Source organism: Hyalella azteca, unplaced genomic scaffold, assembly GCF_000764305.2.
Source record: "Hyalella azteca isolate HAZT.00-mixed unplaced genomic scaffold, Hazt_2.0.2 contig3531, whole genome shotgun sequence".
NCBI classification, from domain to species: domain Eukaryota; kingdom Metazoa; phylum Arthropoda; class Malacostraca; order Amphipoda; family Hyalellidae; genus Hyalella; species Hyalella azteca.
This window is the reverse complement of record NW_025933779.1, coordinates 210,915-229,710: the sequence shown is the minus strand read 5'-3', so window position 1 is coordinate 229,710 and position 18,796 is coordinate 210,915. Positions and strand designations below refer to the sequence as shown.

General features: G+C 37.3%; 1 protein-coding gene across 1 annotated transcript in view; it reads right to left on the bottom strand.

Moving 5' to 3' along the window:
- Nucleotides 1-4,664: 4,664 nt before the first annotated feature.
- The window catches only part of LOC108672684, a 203,929-nt gene continuing 189,797 nt past the window's right edge, over nucleotides 4,665-18,796 (bottom strand). The window contains 5 exon segments of the mRNA XM_047879648.1: nucleotides 4,665-9,554; nucleotides 10,502-10,657; nucleotides 12,827-12,959; nucleotides 14,418-14,720; nucleotides 15,272-15,977. Coding sequence (XP_047735604.1) covers nucleotides 8,573-9,554; nucleotides 10,502-10,657; nucleotides 12,827-12,959; nucleotides 14,418-14,720; nucleotides 15,272-15,977 — 2,280 coding nt within the window. The 3' untranslated portion in view covers nucleotides 4,665-8,572.

The following is an 18,796-nucleotide window of genomic DNA, read 5'->3' as shown; positions in this document are numbered from 1 at the left end:
ATATGCCCGCTGTTATTAAGTCGCCCTGAGAGTCAGACTACTTTTTTAAATTAGTTAAATCCGAGAGATGGAAAATTTAGAGCAAACTTTACAAGTTATCAATGTACTGTACATATCTTACTCATAAGTGCACAATTCTTTTTCGAAATTTGAAAAAAATTATCTCATTTGCAATAATTTTTGTGTCGTGAATTGCAACAAATGCGTGTACTTAAGAAATTAATTCATCATCTGACAATAGTAATTTTTATTAGTAAATTGTTTCGCGCAATGATGAAACTTGCAGTTCTCTAATTATGAATCAACTTATGCACTGTTCTTTATTTTTCTCTCTCGCTTCCCTCATCATTTATACTTATAATGCGTGTGAGTAAAAGCTTTCATTTGCTCACAGAAATGTTTGTGTGAGGATAATTGGAGACAAGGATAAATATTGAGACGAGAGACGCGGCTATATTGTAGACAAGGATAAGTATTGAGACGCGCCTATATTGTAGACAAGGATAAGTATTGAGACGAGAGACGCGCCTATATTGTATTGGAGACAAGGATAAGTATTGAGACGAGAGACGCGGCTACATTGGAGACAAAGATAAATATTGAGACGAGAGGGAATATGGGAGACAAACTTCGCTATTTGAGCCGTGCTTGTGGTGTTGCTTCTTAGATATCGAAGGATTAAAATCTCCCTACATCATCGGGAGCTCAGTGTTATTTAATTTAATTAATTAATAATAATTTCAGCAGTGAATACAAAATCTATGTTTTCAATATGATGGGTTCTTTATATTGCTTTTAGCTTTGTATTTCTTGCTACTCACTTTACTTGTAGTTTGCGTGCACTATTAGCTTTAGGTTGCACCTGGTGTTGTGAAGTTTGAGTGGTTATCGAGTTTGTGGTAGTCGATAATTATACATTTTATTTGTAACGTATTTAAAGTACGAATTATCGGCGAGACCCAGATATTAGCTGCAATATCATTATTTGTATTCATAGCATTACATATATGATGTTTAACATGTCGTATTAAGTTCGTTTTAAGTGCCGTCAAAAGGAGAAAAAGACGTTATTGATTATTTTAAAACGAGTAAGACATCATGGTAAGAATAGGACCAGTGATCGATCTGAAGCTTGTTAAAAGCAGACGCTTAATGTGCGCTATTTTCGTTCACAGAACAAAGTTTTTGGCGGGTTACGGATGATTAAGATTCAACCACTTTAGGGATGCTTGTATTAGCGACTAATGCTTTAATTTGTTAGTTTTAAATACTTTGCTTTAGCTGAATTGAGTTGATAACTCGAACATGAATTGCAATAGAAATATACAAACGTACGAGGTGAATTTTGATGAAGTTGAAGCATCAACGCTTCAACAACATTCATATTTCGAGCGGGGGTCGGCGAAGTGGTCGATACTTCCGCCCTTTGGGGGTTGGGAACGGAAAATCAGGGGTTAGATTTATTCTTGGGGTTCGGAAAAGAGGCCGGTTAAAGTGAACAGTTAAAATTCACTTAGGTTGGTAAACAACCATTTTTTTTAGTTTTGCACCAGTAAAAGCTTTCTTTTTATATTTATATATTAATTCAAACAATATGGAGAACCACGTGACATTTGTTTGGCTTATAAAATTTCTTTTTATTTTTGATCACCTAAAATTTTTTATAATGATTTGATATTTTTAACGTATTTATCGTTCAGGATATCTATTTTATTTTTCGTATGGATTGAACACGGCGTGTAATGTGCGCATGTAATGATGTGTCATCTACAATTTTAACTTTTGTGTTGTTCTGTTACTCAGCAGGATGACGTTGAAAGATCTTCTTAATCTATAGCCCTGCTATTTATTCTTTGTGTAATCGTGTGTGTTTAGGCGTTGCGTTCTTCATCTCGTCTATAATTCATTCAAGTAGCTGATAATTTGAAATTAGGACTGAAGACAAAAAGCGATTTTATGGAATTTGCGATTTGCTTAACTCGGAGGATGTTTCTGGTGTTTTTTACACTTTGAGGCCGAGAAAAATTCTTTTATATTTTGTTTGTTGTCTATTTATGCGAGTCGTCGATGATGTGCCATTAGATACCCAAGACGCGCGAATAGCCGCTGCGGCAAACCGATTGAGTCAAACTTTAAGTTTTCATTTTTTGTTGAACAAGTAACTTTATTAGCGTTAATATCAATCGAAGATGCGATGCAGTTTTACTTGGCTGAGTGTGAAACGAATCAAAGTGTGACAGTTCATCTCTCATTACTTAGAACTTGGACGAATGATAGGACCGAGAATCCAAAATAGGGAAAATCGTCAGCTTCTGTGACGTCCTTGACGCACGGAAGTATATAGATCGTTTATTGAATATTTCTGCCATTGCTGGCCTTTGCCTCAATACACCTGTACGCTGTGCAAGTTTAATGTTGTATACTACATCTTCAATGTGTTAGAGTGGACATTGCACTGCTTGCTTGCCCACGATCCTGCCCTTGCCGGAATCTTATGCTGCATCTTGCCTTTGCCTGAAGCTTGGCTGCCTCTTGCCTTTGCCTGAACCTCATTCTGCCTTTTGCCTGTCGCTACGAACCAACGCTAAGTGTCTTTTGGTAGAGAAATGTAAATTTATTAAGTGGCTGCTCTGAAACTACCTACTTTTGACATTCCAATCTTTTTAAAAATTATTCATAGGTAAGCCGATACGAACGCCTTAATGACTCGTGTGAGCACTTGTATGTATTTAACATTCGTTTGATGAATGTGCTCTTTACAGGCGTATAATGAATGTACTTATGCAGACGAAAGATGGTGAAATTGCAGAAACGATTCGCTGCGCAGTCTGGTTAATTAGAAACGAATCGAAGTTAGACTATCGACTTCTCAGAACTCTGCGTTGTTTAACCAATTTTAGAAGCTTTGCTTGTTAAGATCACAAAATAACAGCTGAAATTTTTCTTCTAAATAGCCCTCAATTTCAAAACTTGAAAATAATTTCTATGTAAGTATTTTTGCAACCGAAAAGTGATATTATTTAATTTTGAAAAGGAAAGTTCTAATAATCTATTGTTGAAACTCTTGTTTCCACCTGATAAATCCGTACGGGTTCAAGAGATATTATTTATTTGACAAGGTCCACCAATATTGCTAGATATTTTTCTTATAATTCTATTGGGGAATATCGTTTTGTGAATCAAACGGATTATTATGCGCTACGGCATTCGATTATTAATATAGTGAAATAACTTGAGACGACGAGCAGCTCGCTTAGTCATGTTTTGCATGAATTTCATGAAACAATTTTTTTTGCAAATTTGCGTCCTCGAACCACTTACTACAGCATGTCCCATTTACCGTCTCTTGGGATCCACTAACGATGTTATCTGCGACGTTTTGGCTGCAGGCTGCATTAAAAATGTCTAATTGAGTAAAATTATAACCAATTTTCTTTCTTTGACGATCATTTGATAATGATTCTCCAAGTTTGTTCTTATTATTCATTAGCGGTCTCGTGTGACGACAGTTTAGTGCTGGATTATTAAGTTGGATTACTACATACTTGGAATAATATTTGAGTACTCCTATTAATTGTGCATGCCTTGTCAGCACACAAGGCAGGTTCGATTAAACATCAGTTGATTTATGAAGTGATAATGATCTTCGTGGAGTACGTGACGAAAATATCAAAATTTATATTTATCAATATCGTAAAATTCAATTAATATTAAATTGTGAAAAATTTTGGACTCATCTGCTTCATATTAATGATTGTTATAATTTATTAATTCTGAACATATTTCCAATAGCTTATCAATTGTTCGTATAAGTTACTTGGTATTCTGTCGTCGTAAATAATTGCGTGAACGAGTAACTTCCTTCACAAGCCCTTTTGAGAAATAGCGATTTTTAAATTGAGAAATTTAAAGGTTAATGTTATTTATCTCGGTCTAAGGCTTTTCATTTTACTCTGAATGGAGATGAAAAGTTTTAGTAATGTGGAAGTTCGATGTAATTGAAAGAAATATAGCAAAGTGAATAAAATCGGCTGGAATTCACTGGGTGTGATAAGAGAGCACTTGCGCTGAGCACGTTTGTGCACGGATTTTTTCGTTGAATTGTACGAGTATTTCTGTAATTTATGATAACAGAATGATTAAAAGATGTGACAACAGACAGTTTATTCAAGTAATTTCTTCAATTAAAACCAAATCTATTCATATATTGTGACCTGACCATGCATGAGCTGCCTCTAGCTTCTAAGCAATAATTAGTTATTCGTTTGACAAATTTTGAGAGATGAGGATTATCTAGGATTTTAAATTCGTTGTTAAATATCAGGACTACCTATCAAAGTCTGGACGAGTGTAATTTTCAGCTGCCAACAGCGGACGAAATACTTATTTCGGTACCTTGAATTGTCCCTAAGTTGAATGAAAATTTTGATGGAAGATAGTTTTGATACTTAGTCATGACTCTGGATTAATTATAATTATTTAGAAGAGGGCCAGCACTCGGTTAACCCGACATTGTGTTAACTGCAAAGGTCAAGCCTTCATTATGAGGTTAAGCGATTATATATATATTAATTACGATAACACTGATGCGCTACTTTTAAATTACCACTACTAACAGGTTCTACATTTGTAGAAGTTTGCTGAAAGATAATGAAAGCCGCGACAATATTTTTCAGATTTATTTATAAAACTTTATATTTCCAAAGTGTAGTACAACATAAATATATCACATAAGCCTTAAAATACCATCCGTTAATATATCTAAAGCTGCATTATTTACAATAGGACTGGACTCTTGTAATCAGCGACTCCAATTAGAAAAACGATCGTCAAAAAATCAATTATATTAGGCGAGTGCTAACTACCTAAATTAAAATGCGCCACATACATAAAAATAGAATAAAAAAATAAAAGCAACCTATGTGAATAAACTGACAAGCGTTTAACTTCACAAAATTATTTTGTGAAGTTAAAAGAAAGAAGTGAAGTTAGAAAAATTATAGAAAAAGTACCACGAAAATGCAGATGTAACCCAGAAGATAATTGCCATCACGAATAAATGAAGGATATGCTGGTAGACGCTCCAACATAACGGTTGATGCATCAACAAGTGGTCGGCTCTTTAATTGTGAACTGATTTATCCTCTAGTACGAAAAGACTATTTATAAATAAGTGATCTCTGCGGTGTTGTTTTCACGTCTAGTTTAACCCCCGTCACTCAGCCTATGCAGCCCCATTTTCAGAGAGAAAATATTTTTTAAAAATTCACATTATTCTCGATAGTTTATTGAATAATTAAAATTTAGAGAACTCAAGTTTGATCTAACAATCGGTAACCATCCTCATCAGAACTTGCTTTCAACAAATTGTATGACAGCCTAAATTATGACCTGTGTGTTAAATACATTGACGTACAAAGTTTGAGTTAAAACACCGTCGTTGAAAAAGATTATAAATAAGCTCCTTGCCCTTCCTGAAACAGCGTTGCATTGAGCACCAAGCTTATTATTATTATTATTATTATTACCATCAAAGTTAAAATAAATCATAATCAGGCAACAAAGATTTTGAACCGCGATGTTATTTGTATACTTTTCAAAGGATATTGAAGACAACAACTTATACTTCTGCATCTAGGAGAGATGTCGCATTTTAGCTAAGATATTTCTTGGTTTCGTCGGAAATTATCAGTAGAATTATGCAATTATTGTCTCCGGAACACACACTATAAATATTGACAAGTATATCTATTCTACGAAAGATTGTCACGCATGGTAAACGAACATGTAAAATAGCAACAAATACATTCTTGCGACCAGAAACGATATCAACGGGTAATCACGATTTATATTCAGCCTTATCGTCAATGAGACTTTACATACGTGGAAATTTGCCAAGCAACTTTTTAGGCAATGACAATTCAATATGTCGAGGGTATTGGTTTTAACAATACAAAAAGTATGAAAATACAAGAATGAATAATAAACACTGCAAATATTTATTATCCACGTTGTAGGCTTTTCAAAAATGATCAACCGATCTTATGGTCAAACGCACACACACAAATTCCAGAACTTGCACCAAATTTCTTATAAATCAAGCTTGTTTCAGGGTCAAACAACTGCAAATTAGGAAAAAAGACTATAGTAAAAAAAGACCATATAATAAAATATGCCGTTACGTATAAAAAAGGCTCTGGTTGAGGTGAAGATCAGGAATTTCCTATTCAAACAATGAATGCACGCAAGCAGTTTGCAAAGCGCTGCCCGGACAAAGAAGTTCACAACCTCAACGCTGTACTTCTACAGTAATTTACACATCAAATCATTCTTCAGTTAACTACTGGAAAAATATACGATGCACAGGTTTAGCCATGCGTTGCATATGTTTTCTCGGATACACAATTGGACATGATGGAGCTGATGCTGATAAAACTCGAGTTTGTAGGCCGAGCCTTTTCGTACAACTAGTCACTTGACATTTTAGTCTTGAAATAAGGCTTGATGATTGCAATATTTTAAGTGAAATTCCAAATCAAACTCGTTTCAATAAATATTAAATGATGCGTGTGTTGCGAACCTCAAATGCGCTTCAGATAAGAAATGACAATAAAACTACACGAATAAACAAATTTCCAAGAACATCAAGACGTTGAGAAAAATTCAGTAAAACCTCTCTCTATTCTTAATAACACCATAAAATAACGTAAAATGAATTCAAAATGTAGAATTCTTCAGTTAAACCGAAGAATGCTGATCATCGGGACTCCATACACGGTTGCAAAAGAGGTACAATGTTCAAATGGCCACTAACGCCCTAGTTGCTACAACATGGCCGTCGTCGAGGAAGGCACCAATAAAATGTCACCGATTTCAAATTGAATTATCCAAACCCGCTCAAAAAACTAAATAGTCCTAAGAGTTCAAGTATATATTATTATAGTGAGCAAATCGGCGCGATTGCAATTGACGTACAAAACAAATTAACCACGATCACATCTTTTCAAAGTTGCAAACAACAATCAGACTTTAAGTTCTATAATGTTGCTTTGCTTCAGAAACAGTTATACAATCCAAAACACATTTCATTTTCAGTTAGTATAACACATTCCACAACAACTCGTAAATACACTGAGTCGAGCTTTGAACTCTCGAACCAAAAACTTCCCATCGCTGAAGATTTTACACAGAAAACCTCACGGTTCCAAAAACCACTTTGTAAATCTCTATTACAAAGATTACAATACATACTTTATTTCATTGGCGCAAGGAACCTTATTACCCTTGTTTTCCGGGAAGATTTTCACAGAACGTTTATTGTTGGCTGTGCAAATGATGCAATCAATTTAACTCAAATCCTGACTGAATGCCGGCAAGTTGACGTCCTTGATCGGCAATGCTTGAAAGTCAGGTTACCTCAGCAGTGACGTGTGAAATAAGAGATATAAATGTCGCAATAAGTAAATCATCGGACGACTTCTTATGCGTCACGTTACGTAAGCACGAATGTATGAATCGGCTTAATAAAAAAATTTTAATTTTAACATTATGGAGTAAATGACTCGAAACAAAGTGTCTGAACTTGTCAATCAACACTGATAATACTAAATCAATCGGTGTTACAAAAATTTTCCAATTATCAACGATTTTGCCAGAATAAATTAATAAATTCCATAAAATTTTGGACTTAATTTCTGGCGGCAATCAAGTTAAGAAGGTATAAGAGAGAATTAATGCAAGAGGTCTAAGGATATTCTCGTATCGACAAGAATACCCACGAGATCTACAGGACTTGAGGCAAAAACTCATAGGACAAGCAATCTCAACTTGAAGTCAAAATCACAGGCAGTGCTTGAGGAGAAACATATAATGGATGATGGTACAATATTTTCAGAATCTATTTAAAATACCGCTTTTATTAAGTGCCTAGAAAATTTTATCCTTTCTTTTAACTCTAGTGATTTAACATGTCCATAAAATGTAAAATGTATTTAAATGATACTAAAACCCATGAAAAATATGAAATTGAAGACACTGCATCTGTATAGATGTTGTAAATTACCAAGAAGTTACATTTAGACACACAAACGAACATACTATAATACAAAAGAAACAACGGCCCATATAACTACAGGGGACTAGATAACCTTTTTAATCTAAAGGCCTTAAAAGCAACGAGGAAATATACACTCATTTCTTTGGTATTCAACAACTAGAGCCACGATAACTAATCGCGGCATTTGCTTATCATAACGACGCGTTACCGTGTTCTAAACATCATTCGAAACCACCCAGCGCTTAGAACAGAGCCAGAGGGAGAATGGTTTTTCAAAATTCTTCAAGAAAACCAGAAATATTGAAATTATTTCCCATGAAAACTGACTGGGATAAGGGACAACTCTTCATGGGCTCATGTACACGCGAATTTCACAATTGTAGTAACTTCGAGCCTTGATTATTTTAAAAAATTGAGGTATAGAAATTCATGAACACGTGAGCACAGTTATTATCAAAGTCTGCGATTATTACCAAACCTCAGAGTTTCGAGATCGGTGAACACGCGCAGGTATAATTATTGAGAGCCTCGGACCTTGTTAATCGTAATTCCTTTGAGACCTGACACTTCCTGGACTTGTGTCTCATTTCTAGTATCGGAAACTGCTAAGACATCGGTTTCCTCGGACAAGGTACCATCACGATTTGAGAACTCAACATTCTCTACAGATCCATCGTCGCCTCCTGCGAATTTATCCAAGCTCGGCATAAATTGAGAAGTGAGGTGCCAGCCTCGATCCAGAGTAAAAGATGGTTTTGGCACACTAGCAAGAGGAGGTGAAGTAACATTTCCTCGAGGATCTATCGAAGCCGTGGAAGCGCCAGCAACAGAAGCAAATGCACCATTCGGGGAACCACCGGTAAAGTCTTGACGAGGTTTGGTTTTCTGAGAATGATTGCCTGCATTGGAACTGTTCGATTTCTTCACGGTAGGATCATAGCCATCACTAAAGGTAAATGGAATAGGACGGATATGAGAAAATTCAATGACTTTTTTGTTGTCAAAGCTGGATGCATCTGCCTTATCGTTCAGCTCAGGCCGGGAATTAAAAAAAGTTTCAGTGGTAGTGAAACTGGCTCCAACTTCAGTTGTTACGCTGACTTGTTCAGATGGATTGAAGTCATTGGAACTTGGAGCCGCATTTAACATCGGGTCAAAAAAAGATGACGCGAATGGTTTTTCAGACAAAACAACGATTTCTTGAGAAGCATCCCTGTGGAGAGACACAGATAATTGGTCGGGATTTCCGCGGAGTTTCATTGGTTCTGCCATGACTTGTGGGGATTCTTTCAAATGATACTCGTATCGCTGATGAAAACGAGGGGTAGAGGTGGACCCAGCGAATGGTCTCAAGTCAACAAGGGGATGATTTAGGAGAGTAGTTCTCTCTCCCTGTGCGAGAGCGACGACAGGCCGATGGCAGTCCTGTTCATCGCTGCCGTCGCCGCACGATTCCTGCCCATCGCAGACACGGCTCCGTGGGATGCAGCGCCCGTTCCTGCAATAAGCTCCGAGTATGAACATCTTCAAAAACAGACTAGACGAAGCTATGCAGGAGCATATGTTCAGTCTTAAAATGCCTAGCAAATTACGGACCAGGCAATAAGTCCAGCAGCTATCTCAATCAATCGTCAGCTATGGAAAGATCGGGTTCCAAAGGCCGGATCCCTTGTGAATCAAGTCACGAAAAGTTCAAGAATCGGCAACAGGCCATGGGCCTATGTCTTCAACGCCGACACTTCTATTCTATTCTATTCTATTCTATAATAGAGCCGTCATTAACATTCAAATTAAAGACATTTTGTACACAGAGAAGCAGAAGTCTTGATCGCCTCCTGTTAAGAGCGGTTTTGTATGAAGTCTACCCTCGCGTACTGTCACGTTCATTGGTTTGACAAGTAGGTGATATTGTAACATAACTTTTTGAGGTGTACACAGTTGAGTTTTTGGAGATAACCGCTGTAAAATACGGAGTTGTTATTTTATAAATCAAGGCAGGAAACCGATAAACTTGTGGATTTTAGTAAGAAGCAAAAGTAAAAAATAGGAAAAAACTTCAAAAAAATAGAAAATGAATTTTTCTATACATAGAAAATCAATAGTGTTAGTGTGGCGAAAAATAATTGTATCAAGATGGAAAATGTATGCAAGTTAAATTTAAACAAAAGACGATCGATATTCAAGAAGCTCACAGTGAATGCGTTGAAACTGAAACAATCCTATCAACGTAGGTATATAAAATCAAACTTGTTAATAATGAGGGGAACCAATCAACATGAAACATTTTATAAAAAATAACATGGATCAAAATGATAACAAAGAAAATTTCCTGAAAATATCAATATTAAACAATGAATAAACGAAACTAAAACTAATAACGGGAAAGATTGACCTGAAGTCCAACATGAAATTCACCAGAACAACGGAGAATAACCCAAAAAATACCTGCAACTAAATTCACGGCGTTGACATTTGCCGGAGCAGCCGAAAGGCTCATCGGAGCGGTCAGAACAGTCGGCAAAACCATCGCAGAAGCGAGCAAGAGGTACGCAGGCGTCGCCGTTGCGGCATGGGAACAACTCGGAGGAGTCGGGGCGCGGGGGCGGATTGTCCGCAGCGAAATGAATAGAAGGGCACCGCCGTTCTGAGGCGCGCGTAACACGCGGTCATTTTTTTTATCAACTCAAAGAGCCAGAAGATTTCTTAGGTGAAATTAAGATCAAATTATATTCCTTTGATTTAAGGTAAATAACACGACTTAACATTGTCGTATTGTACGGTTGTTGATAATGCACCCGAGTTAGCTAATCCTGAAGATGAGTTCTGAACGTGAAATTGTTCGATTTGAATCGACCAAGAAACCGCCGAATATACATTGCTGCAACAACATACAACAGCGAATTTGGCTCATACATAAAAAAACATAAAGAATATACAACAGCGAGTTTGGCTCATAATGAATGAAAGATGCCGGATAATAAAGAAATGTGGCAGTGTTTATGTTGAATAAAAAATGACCGTGGGTTGCGAGCCTATTAGCTGCGCTTGAGTTAGCCTCTAGTTAGTTGCACATATGCCATTCTCAGTAATAATGCTGGTATTAAATAGTTGTAGCCTGAGATTATAAAATATGAACATGACAAGAAAAAATAACAAAAACAAATGATAGTACAATGAAAATTTATCTAAAATTAATGAAAAAAATGATATTACAAGTTTTTGAGGTGACACTTTCGTATTAGAAGTCTAACTTTCATATTAAATTAATTTGAAAATGGGACATCAAATAAAGCAAATGAATAAAAAATATATAACAAATGAGAAAGTCTAAATTCACACAATTTTTTCTAACAAATTTTTTATTCAATAGAAATATTTATAAGCAAGAATAATAATTGCATTCAAGTGTTAAGGAAAGTTTCAGAACAGAACTTAATGCCGGATTTTCCGACTACTACGCATGCACAAGTCATGCGCAAATGAAGTTTCATATTGAAAAATTGTGAAAAAATAATTGATAGAATTTGAATTACAATTCTAATGTACGATAGTTTAAAATTTATTTAAACACTTACAAGAAAAATATTTTTTAAGAAAATATGTAAAGAAAAAATATTGAAGTTATAATGTGAAAGGGAAAGTGAGGGAATTGCTTTTCTTTATTCATTGATGTCTGAAAATATTTGAAAGAAAAATCATCCCGACAATGGAAAAAATTTTACTTGCAGTATCAAATTCATAGCGAAACAACTTATTTAAGACTTGAAAATCTCAGCATTCATGGCAGATGTGCAACCAATCGAGACGCAGTAACTCCGCAGAAATAGTGCGTCCAATTTTACTAACTCTTACCCTAAAATGTCAGCAAAACAGCGACAATTGTTGAATTTTGAGGGTAATATTAACGCTTTTAATGTAAGATTTAAAAAAGAGGTGCGTGCACAAGGATGCGGTGCAAATGTGGTAGACAATTAACGGGCGCCTCAATAAGCTGCCCAAGATTAACGTATCATTTCGATTAGGTCATGAATTTAGGACTTTACGAAGAACGAGCGTACATGTCGAGAAATAACCAAATTGACGTTGACGTCTGAAGTTTAAAGATACCAAATTGACGCCTGACGTTTAAAGAAACAGTAAAATGAAGTACACATTCTAGAAAAAGCGGTGCAAAATTAATTCTATGCACGGTGCACAATTTTTCCGGTGCAAATCAGCTCCCTAAAAAGCGGTGCATTTCAGTTCCCTAAAATCTGTGCAGGATTGTCCCTAAAAAGCAGAGCAAATCAACTTCCTAAAAGCGGTGCAATTCATAGATCAATAAAAGCGGTGCAAATAAGTTCACGATCTGCAGATGCTACATAGTTTCTGGTGTTGCGACGAAAAAATGTTCGCGAAACAACGGTGCCAAAAAATCCTATAGGTTGAATAGATGATAAAAAAATCCGAAGAAGCAGCACCATCTGAAAGCAATAAATCCCATGAAATGGCGTCTCAGGGTACGCACACAGTGAAAGCAGGTTTGCCCGCGCGGGCAACCTGCTCCAACCTGCCACAAGAATGAGCATAGGATAATAATGTAAGTGTTCACAGTGAAAACCTGTACGAATAGGCTTCTGTATTCTATGGTTTCAGGCGCCAGCCTGAGCAGGTAACCAGCACGCTGGCAACCTGCTTTCACTGTGTGCGTACCCTCAGGGAAGAAATGATCATGGCATGATTCTTACCCGAGTACCACAAACGTTCATGAGACAATCAATGGATACATTACAGCAAGAAGCCTAACCTCCAGCACAGCTGAGCTCGTCAGCGCCGTCCCAGCAGTCCATGTTGCCGTCACATCTCGCCGTCAGCGGCAGACACGACGTATTGTTGCCGCACTGAAACTGGTCCGCCCGACACGCTGCTGAAATTCAACGCTTGTGTCATTATCGCACATTAAAATGTACATTTTTTTCAAGTTTAATGAAAATCAATTCCTGCATACATCGCGTAATTTTTAGGAATCGTCTTCATTAAGAAGATAAACAAAACAATGTTATGTATAATATTCAATGTAATGTAATGTATATAATATAATATATGTAATATTATATATAATATTCATTCTTCGAACAGGGTTGAGATGCCATCCTCTTAAATATTCACTCTAATATAGAATTAGGCTAGTTCAAAAGTAATGATAGAGGGCAAAGACAGAATTCGGGTGCATAACTTCAACATATCCAAGGAATGTCGTTGATTTTTAGAAGTATACCGCGTTTTCACAAGGAAAGGATAATATTGAGTTTTGAAATACGCTGCCTCCGTATTAATGCCATTAATTCAAGGTCAGTTCAGTCATGGAATTACTTAAATTTCAATAGCCGACGAACATACTTGATTAGGTTGCTATATATACGAGAATAGCTGTTAAATTATTGTAATTATTGACGAACGATTCAAAACCTAATAAATTAATCAGGATTGAACTCTAATTAGTCATGAAACAGACAAAATAAAATCTAAGAGCTCGGAAATTATTCAGATGCAGATGAAAAATAAAAAGAATGTTCATTAAAGAACTTTCAGCATAGCAAATAATTCTATCAAGGAGAGTTTTTGTTCTCAGATCGAATGTTCTAGATTTAATGAACACATCAAATGTTCGCCCGTAAGAAAGTGTGTAAAATCAAGTTCCAAATAAAATTACATCACTTGGGCAGTATTAATTTTTTTTATTTTAAACTCGAACATTTTATGCAGTTCAAATGCAGATACTTTCCTTGCAAGACAGGACAAGAAACAAGAAAAGAACAGATGTTACACCAAATTCAGACATAGCGCGGCAGGCAAGACAAGCAAAGTAACATAAATTTTGCACACATATCACGGCAAAAAATATCATTTGTGAGAAGCTACAATAAATTCTAAATAAATTACAACTCAAAACATGAGGATAAATATACACACATCTTCGAATATGCGGCAAGCAACACATAACAGAAGTTACGACAGCCACAAATAATCAGAGAAGCAGGGATAAATAGGTTAATCATAAGGAAGAATGTAAATAACGAAATAAATCGTTAGGAGAGTTAATGAAAGATAATAAATGAAAGGTTGGGTGGTTTGTCACGCTGAGCCCCTCTCACGCTGTCCATCAAAATAACGCCGACTCAAGGCATTATATCCAAGAAGCAATAACAGTAGTAGTTCTCAAGTAGTCGTTAGCGCACGCTAGCATGCAAGATAAAGGTGCCGGTACTCAATCATGTTTCCATGTTGAACAATAATGACAAACTTATTTTGTAAGCTCCAGTCATTTGCATTACGATTGATGTACATCATGAGAAGGGCTGGCAAGTTTCGCTTTACTCACGGCAATTCTGTTCATCGCTTTGATCATAACAGTTCATGTGTCCGTCGCATCTTTTAATGATGGGAATACATAGGCCGTCCGCACACCGCCACTCGTCATCAAGACACTGCGAAGCGCTGTGGCAATTGAATGCACGGGAGCCTAAGGCTTGGCAGACTTCAGAGTCAACGGCACACAGCCCCCCACAGCCCGTAGGGTCCGCGGGCTCCCGGGCGGTTCGACACGTGGGGTGAGGTTCGTCTTGCAGGGCCACGCACACTTCGCCGAGTTCACACTTGTCGCAGATGCTGCTTCGTTCTTTTTCTGTAGGTATTACGTTGGATGATACGATGCTTCATGAATTTTTTACCGACTCCTGATTTCAGTTCTTCACACGGTAATTCAGATACTGTACGCCCTTTTTATGTCGTAAAATGAATTCACATGTCAAGGCTGAGATTGATCGTCAGGGTATTGTTTAGAAAACTTTTACCATCGGGCGACTTATACACAAAGAAGATTATTTCGTCGCTCATATGAGTTAGCGATGAATTTCTGGGATAAGTTAATCTCAATCGTGTGCTTGAGTCATCAGTTCAAGAGTGCCAAGTCTTGAACAAGACGAGTCCAGTCGGCGATTCGTTAATAAAAAAAATTACACGAACAAAATCAGGAATTGAAAAGATCAAACAAGGAAGGGTGGTCATCAATTAATTAAAACGACGCATTTGAGCAACTGAAAATATTAAGGCAAGCATAACTCGTTACTAAGACTACAAAAAATATAAAACTGCATTCATGAGCAATTAAAAAAAAATACACATATCAAAAGCGGTAAAATACAAGCGGGAAAATGATTAAAAATCGATACTTACCGCTTTCTGAAGCCTCGTGAGACAGGGAATCGTGACCGATGCTGTCCTGCTCCCGGAAAGGAGGAAGTATGGAGGACGATGTGGTGGATGGGGTAGGGGAAGGGGTGGTAGGAATACTAGGCGCGATGGTTGTGGGTGGAGGTTCTTCTTCTTCCCGAATTTCATTGCTGGCGCATTGGCACGATCGCGTCTCCATATCGCCCGACATGCCACCGGCACCGCGGTTTTTCAAGCAAGGCTCCACGGAGTTGACAAGAAGTCCTTGGCCGCTCTCGAGTCTGCATTGTCGTGTCCTAATCTGGTCGTATTGAGGAGAACATGGACTACACGCAGACCAAGGACCCCACTGACCCCAACCCACAGAAATTTCGGGAGATGGAGGACCTCGCGGCGCCACTGGATACTCCGGGCGACGTCCTCGATGCATCCCTGAGGAGACGGGAGTGGTTGCCGATGATGGCGAATCAACTAAAATCTCGGCAAAGCGGACGGAATTGACGTCTACGGTGAACGGCCCGAGCCAGTCATGGTCGTGGTGTTTTGTTAGCCCTCGTAAAAAGGCAGTGCCAAGCTTCTGTGCAGCTGAAACATCGGGAACTTTGAGTCGTAAATGCGTCCGAACCATCAAAGATCCCGGCGAAAGTGACACTACTTCGCTCCCGTTGTATTCTTGAGACCAGGGACTGCTTCGGAACAGCGAATCCAACTGAAAAGTACATGAAGAATTTGAATCAAAACACAAATATCAATAGAAAAACTCCACAAAGAATTGGGAGAAATTAGATCTAAGGAAGTACGAGTATAATTAAGCGCCGACCATCTCTATGCCACTAGTATCTGCGACCGTCCTTGTGATAAAATAGAGGTTCAAATTATTTACCACCGGGAGATTTCAACGAAGCCATAAATAAAATGAAGCTTCAAAACTCCGATGGAGCCAAGTTGAGTTCACGCGATGTGACACAAAAAAATAATCGCGTAGAACTTTTTCAATCATAATAATAATGAATGTGCAAATCTAAATAAAATATTACACACCTTTAAAGCACGATTACGATTTTAATGGAATATTGATAACTTGCAACGAGAAAAATACTATAATGACGGTCAAAACTGAAACATTTTTATTGATTGGTCCACTGATAACTATTTCCTGTTCAGTGTAAGTGCAGTACAGATTATTTCCTTTCACTGTAACCACTGCACAGGGTGATTAACGGAAATTTCCTGTTTTGTATTTCGCGCCAAGAGGCCAGTCTTTCATATAAAAGGACAAGTGAGAGCGTCTAAAGGACGTCCTGCATCCTAATAAGTGTGCAGCGTGCGTTTGCTGTCGAGGCGAATTTTTCTAGCGGCCGTTTTGCAGAGTTGTCTCCGTCTGAGACAACATTTTGCAGAGCGTCCCATCCCATCTCTATAGGAAGTTTCCGTGAATCACCCAGTATTACCGTTTCACCTGCGATAATATTGTTGAAAACGGAGTACTTGCAATACATGAAAAAAATAAAAGAGACGCGCCAATAATGTTTTGTTTCATTAGTTGAAAGCGCAGCGTCAAAAGCACATGGCATTCAATTGCTTGTCCAATTACATTGCATACAATAATTATTAATTTTCGCATTGATTTTAGTCCCTATTTGCTAAAGTAACTCTCGTTACCAGGCAAGCTTTTTTATACGAAAACTATTAAAAACGGTAAAAACATCCCCTAAGACAAATGGTTCAACAACTTCAACCTCGAAAAAAAAATGGATATTATTTGATTCAATTTTAATATAACATATGTAGTTGTTTGATGCGATTCAAAAGAATATTAATTCTAAATCGATTCACAGAATTAAAAAAAATTAATTTCTATTATAGCACAAAATATACATTAATGTTAACAAATTCTGAAATGAATTTAGAAGAGACCAAGTGAGTGCAGCGAGTCTTGTGACCATCCAAGTCGAGCTCCCCTGCATTAAACCGTTATCTTCAATATATACTTCAATAAACAAAACGTCAATGGATTCTAATTCCCGTTCGCGATATTTAATATACTGCGGATTACGTAGTAATTTATTAATGGATAATTGGTGACTAGAATTCAATAAACAACAACGGCTAAATTTGAGAGTAGCAATAAAAAGTCAAACAATGTCTGGTAAATTGGCAGGTACGGAGCATCATCCATTAGGTTAGACGTAGACGGCAGTGATGGAAGGCAAGACTCAGACTCTCTGGACAGCGGCGGCTCAACTTTGGTAGTAGCGTTGAGTCGTTTCATGGGATACCATCCATTACAAAGCTACGCCCTCGTGTGCATTGATACCCTCAAATTGTACACTTCAGATAAATTCTTCTTCTCGTGTCAGGCTCTCAGTTTATTTGCTCACTCACAACACAGAAAGAGCGAGGAAATTTCTCAGACGTAAGATAACTTCTGCTCGGTGCTACGGGATAATATTTTTCTACATTTCGTTTCAAGTCTTCTTATACGAGCGGCAAAAATATGCTTACAGAATCATGCAAACCGGAGCGTCCAGATCTAGACAGTGATAAGTCTGAAGATTGGCTCCTAAATTGGCTGGTCGTACAATAGTTCAGCGAAACGACGCTTGAAGCGCAACCATCATGCACGTAACATGTTCCCCGACAAGTACTGTCGTCAGAGACTAAGAAAACCACGAGATTAGACGAAGGAAAAGTAAGAAAATCAAGTATGGCTAGCATAACGGGTCAGCTTCAATGTCGGTAGAAATAAAATATGAGCACAAGAACATGAATATTTTTACTAGACTGAAGTTGTTGAAAGAAAGTGATAAATCTCAGGTGCAAAATCGACGAGAAGCAACTAACGGTCACGGCAATATTCGCGTTCTTTTTTGTCTTCACGCATTGGATAGTCAGTGTGTATTTTTAAATAACGGAAGATAAAATTCTATTAATTCCTCCTCAAAGACGACTCATGGAAAGTATATGGAAATTAAATAATCAAAGGATTTTTAGGAGGCATTGATTGGGGGAAAAAATTTGTAGGACATCAACGTGATAAAAATTAACCGAAAAGAAGACGCAACTTCTCGCCTTAAGCACAGCTTCTATACTAGATAAATACGTAAATAAGAACGTAATATTTTTGACTTCACAATCCAAACGAATTAACAAATCTGCTCCGCAAGATTGCATCAAGTTATTCCACTAACGAGTATATTAATTGCCAATGACTTTGTAAACTGCTTTGTAAATTTTCCATTGTTAAATTACTTTACCATTGCTTCACAAGTGTCTGAGATGGATTTATTCATTAAGGTAAGATATGTATCTGAGCATAAATATATATTAACTAATAAATATAATATAACTCAGTAGTACTCACTGCAGTGAGTGACAGAAAGCGCATTTTCTCGTCGACGAAAACGTGAAGTCACGGACGGACGGACAGACAGACAGACGGACATGGCAAGCACAATACCGGTAGCGCCTTTTTTTCCATAAATGATACGCTAAAAAGGCATTTTTTTAAGCATGTTGCTGGCCTGC